This window comes from Ceratotherium simum, chromosome 4, assembly GCF_057802395.1.
Source record: "Ceratotherium simum simum isolate JZ-2026a chromosome 4, ASM5780239v1, whole genome shotgun sequence".
NCBI lineage: Eukaryota > Metazoa > Chordata > Mammalia > Perissodactyla > Rhinocerotidae > Ceratotherium > Ceratotherium simum.
Window position 1 is genome coordinate 37,945,509 of NC_141903.1, and position 3,810 is coordinate 37,949,318.

General features: G+C 57.2%; 1 protein-coding gene across 1 annotated transcript; it reads left to right on the top strand.

Moving 5' to 3' along the window:
- The first annotated feature begins 1,881 nt into the window (after window positions 1-1,881).
- Window positions 1,882-3,604, top strand: HNRNPA0 (heterogeneous nuclear ribonucleoprotein A0). The gene has a single exon (XM_004420158.3). It carries the CDS (start codon window positions 2,174-2,176, stop codon window positions 3,080-3,082), a length of 909 nt encoding a protein of 302 aa, XP_004420215.1. The 5' UTR covers window positions 1,882-2,173; the 3' UTR covers window positions 3,083-3,604.
- The last annotated feature ends 206 nt before the right edge of the window (window positions 3,605-3,810 follow it).

Genomic DNA, 3,810 nt, shown 5'->3' on the forward strand with positions numbered 1-3,810 from the left:
CTCTAGTTTGTCCCCAAACCCTGTAGCCTATCTGTATACCTTCGGAATAATATTCAAACTCAATCTAAAATTCAAGATATTCCATATCAAAGACCCTTTTTTTTTTTAACATTTTTTTTTTTTTTTGTGAGGAAGATCAGCCCTGAGCTAACATCTGCCAATCCTCCTCTTTTTGCTGAGGAAGACTGGCCCTGGGCTAACATCTGTGCCCATCTTCCTCTATTTTATATGGCATGCCGCCACAGCATGGCTTGCCAAGCCGTGCGTCGGTGCGCACCCGGGATCCGGAACTGGCGAACCCCTGGCTGCCGCAGCAGAGCACATTCACTTAACCACTTGCGCCACCGGGCTGGCCCCCTCAAAGACCCTTAACCTATCTTACCTCTTAATATTTTCTATCAAAAACCTCCTGCTCCAGTCAAACTGGTCCGCTCACTGCCCCTTGAAACTTCTGTAGCTTGTTTCCTCCTGATTTTGCTCAAACGCCCTATAGAAATCTTATTTAGCCTTTGACTGAGGTTCAGTGCAACTTCCACCTCTTTCACAAGTCATTCCTGACTACTTCAGGATACGAGGGATTCCTCTTCTTCAATATTTACCACATGGTTTTGGGGGTCACGTAATGTCTCATATTATGTGCCCCTCCATGTATCTTGCTTGGCGCACGAAGGTGCAATAAACGGAAGCCGTTATAATTTTCATGCAGTCCCGCCTGAGTGAGGGTCTGTAAGGCAGTTATCAGGGTGGATGATATTTGTATATAATGTTCATGTGTTTAACTTCCTCGGCTCCCAGTCTGATATAAAAGGCCTTTAAAAGGCAAACGTTTTAGTCGGGAAGGAAGCAACGCATAGATAACGTAAATTAAACATATAAAGTGGTGTGTTTACTGAGGTAAAATGAAAATGTCTGCTGTCGGAGTGCGCGAAGGGCGCTGAGAGGGGCGTCGTGGGAGGGCTTCGCGGACGGCCAAAGAGCGGCGGGCTCTCGCGCCACACCTCGGTGGGAAAGGCTGAGGCGGTTTTGGCACACTGTTGTCCTTCATAGTGCCTGGGGCTCGCTTTTGCGCAGGGCCACGTGCCAATGTTTTAGTTTAACTGCGCGTGGGGCCCACCGTAAACGGTTACTAACCACCTTCCCCGACCACGGCTCTACCCTCCATCTTTGTGCGGACGGGAGGGGCGAGGACGCCAGGTGTAGCGGCCGGGTCCAGACGCGGCGGGTAAATCCAGGCCCCCATCCCCAACAGCCAAGTTTTCAAAAAGCCCGCGCGTGACGCCCCAGGCCGCATCCGTTGGGAACGGCTCCCAGCGCGCCTCCGCTCTTCCCTCCCCCGCCCCCAGCCCCGCACCAAGCCGAGCGCGGGAGGGGGCGTGGGGGTGGCAGGCAGGCTCTGCACACAGGGGACGCCGGGGCCGGCGCGCACCGGGGAGCGCGCCCGTCCAGCGGCTGCCGAAAACGGAAGTGGGTGTGAGCGGATCGCGGTGATTGGCTGAACTGATATGTCTCTCAAGGGGCTGGCGCGAACGCCACTGCGGAGTTGGGCCATGGGGTATGGCATGGGGAGGGGGACAATCACTGGGAACAGCCGCGGGGCTGGCAGGAAATGAACCGCGGAGGTGTGCGGAGGGCAAGGAGAGTCCCCCGTCAGGGCACCCTGGGGAGCCCGGGAGTGAAAGCGGGGCGCTACAACCGACGGCCGGAGCCGCGGAGGCCGAGGGCTTGAATAGACCGCGGAGGGCGGGGAGTCCGTGACCGAGAGCGGCGCTGCGGCGCGGTAGGCGGGACTAAGGAGAGCGAGGCGGGGATTGGCTGGCAGCCCTGGGCTGCCGTACGTCGGCGGTGACGCACGCCTCGGGGAGGGTGCGCGCGCGTTCAGCGGCCTCTTTGTGTGGTGTCCAGATAGGGGAGCGGAGGTGGCGGTGGCGGTAGTGGCGGCCTTGGTTGTGTTCCAGTCTTCTCGGCTCGCCCTCTAGCCGGCACCTCTCCCCTTCCCTCCCCCTTCCTTCTTTCCTCCTTCCCTCCCCTTCCCTTCTTCCCTTCCCCGTCGGTGAGCGGCGGTGGCGGCTCCAGCAACGGCTGGGCCCAAGTTGTGAAGAGGCCTCAGGCAACGATAGCGGCGACGGCGAAACCTCGGAGCTCGCAGGGCGGGGGCAAGGCCCGGGCCTTGGAGATGGAGAATTCCCAGTTGTGTAAGCTGTTCATCGGCGGCCTCAACGTGCAGACGAGTGAGTCGGGCCTGCGCGGCCACTTTGAGGCCTTCGGGACTCTGACGGACTGCGTGGTGGTGGTGAACCCCCAGACCAAGCGCTCCCGTTGCTTCGGCTTCGTGACCTACTCCAATGTGGAGGAGGCCGACGCCGCCATGGCCGCCTCGCCCCACGCCGTGGACGGCAACACGGTGGAGCTGAAGCGGGCGGTGTCCCGGGAAGATTCGGCGCGGCCCGGTGCCCACGCCAAGGTTAAGAAGCTCTTTGTCGGGGGCCTTAAGGGAGACGTGGCCGAGGGCGACCTGATCGAGCACTTCTCGCAGTTCGGCACCGTGGAGAAGGCCGAGATCATTGCCGACAAGCAGTCCGGCAAGAAGCGCGGCTTCGGCTTCGTGTATTTTCAGAATCACGACGCGGCAGACAAGGCCGCGGTGGTCAAGTTCCACCCGATCCAGGGCCATCGCGTGGAGGTGAAGAAGGCCGTGCCCAAGGAGGATATCCACTCCGGAGGGGGCGGAGGCGGCTCCCGGTCCTCCCGGGGCGGCCGAGGCGGCCGGGGGCGCGGCGGTGGTCGAGACCAGAACGGCCTGTCGAAGGGCGGCGGCGGCTACAACAGCTACGGTGGTTACGGCGGCGGCGGCGGCGGCTACAATGCCTACGGAGGCGGCGGCGGCGGGTCGTCCTACGGTGGAAGCGACTACGGTAACGGCTTCGGCGGCTTCGGCAGCTACAGCCAGCACCAGTCCTCCTACGGGCCCATGAAGAGTGGCGGCGGCGGCGGCGGCGGCAGCAGCTGGGGCGGTCGCAGTAACAGTGGACCTTACAGAGGCGGCTATGGCGGTGGGGGTGGCTATGGAGGCAGCTCCTTCTAAAGAAAATTTAAAAATGTCTGGGAGCGGCTATAGGGGTAGCTCTTTTCGACAGCCCGACTAGGGTCAATTCCTAAGTCCCTTTCCCTCCCACCGCCTTCCCCATTTGCCCTTGGGGGAGCCTCTTTTGAGGCTGCTTACCCTTGGGGGTGTTGCCCTGTTTGCCTGCCACCTCTTGTCTCTCCCTCTGAAGATGGACTCGGCCCCACACACACATTTTTGTGTTACAGTCATTGATGGACTCTATTTTTTTATTATTACTTGGACCTTGGTCGTTTTTATACTAGCAAAACGTCTTGTTTTAATTTGTGTTTTTTGGGGGGGAGGGAGTGAACTTGCTGATTCTGTAGCAAAACCTGGGCGGGGGTTGGGGTGGGGGGGTAGTTTACTTTGTTGTAAGGACTTGATACCTGGCTACAGCGTTTTCTATGAAATCTTCTTGGATCCCATGCCTGAAATTTGGAAGTATATGTACAAAAATCATTTTTACGTTTTATTTTTAATAAATCATTGTGTTTGACCGTACATGTCCAACATTTTTTTTCTAGGATCCATTCCGTACCGTTTAAGGGATATTAGTTGAAAAATTTTCGTGTTAATTCTCAATTCTTGATGTGTACTTAAGAGAAACTTTTAAAAGGTTTAAAAGGTCCTGTGGTTTTTTTTTTTTTGTTTCCCTGCTAGTGACTTGTTGAATTTTATCCCTTACAGGCAAAACTTTTGAAGTGGTG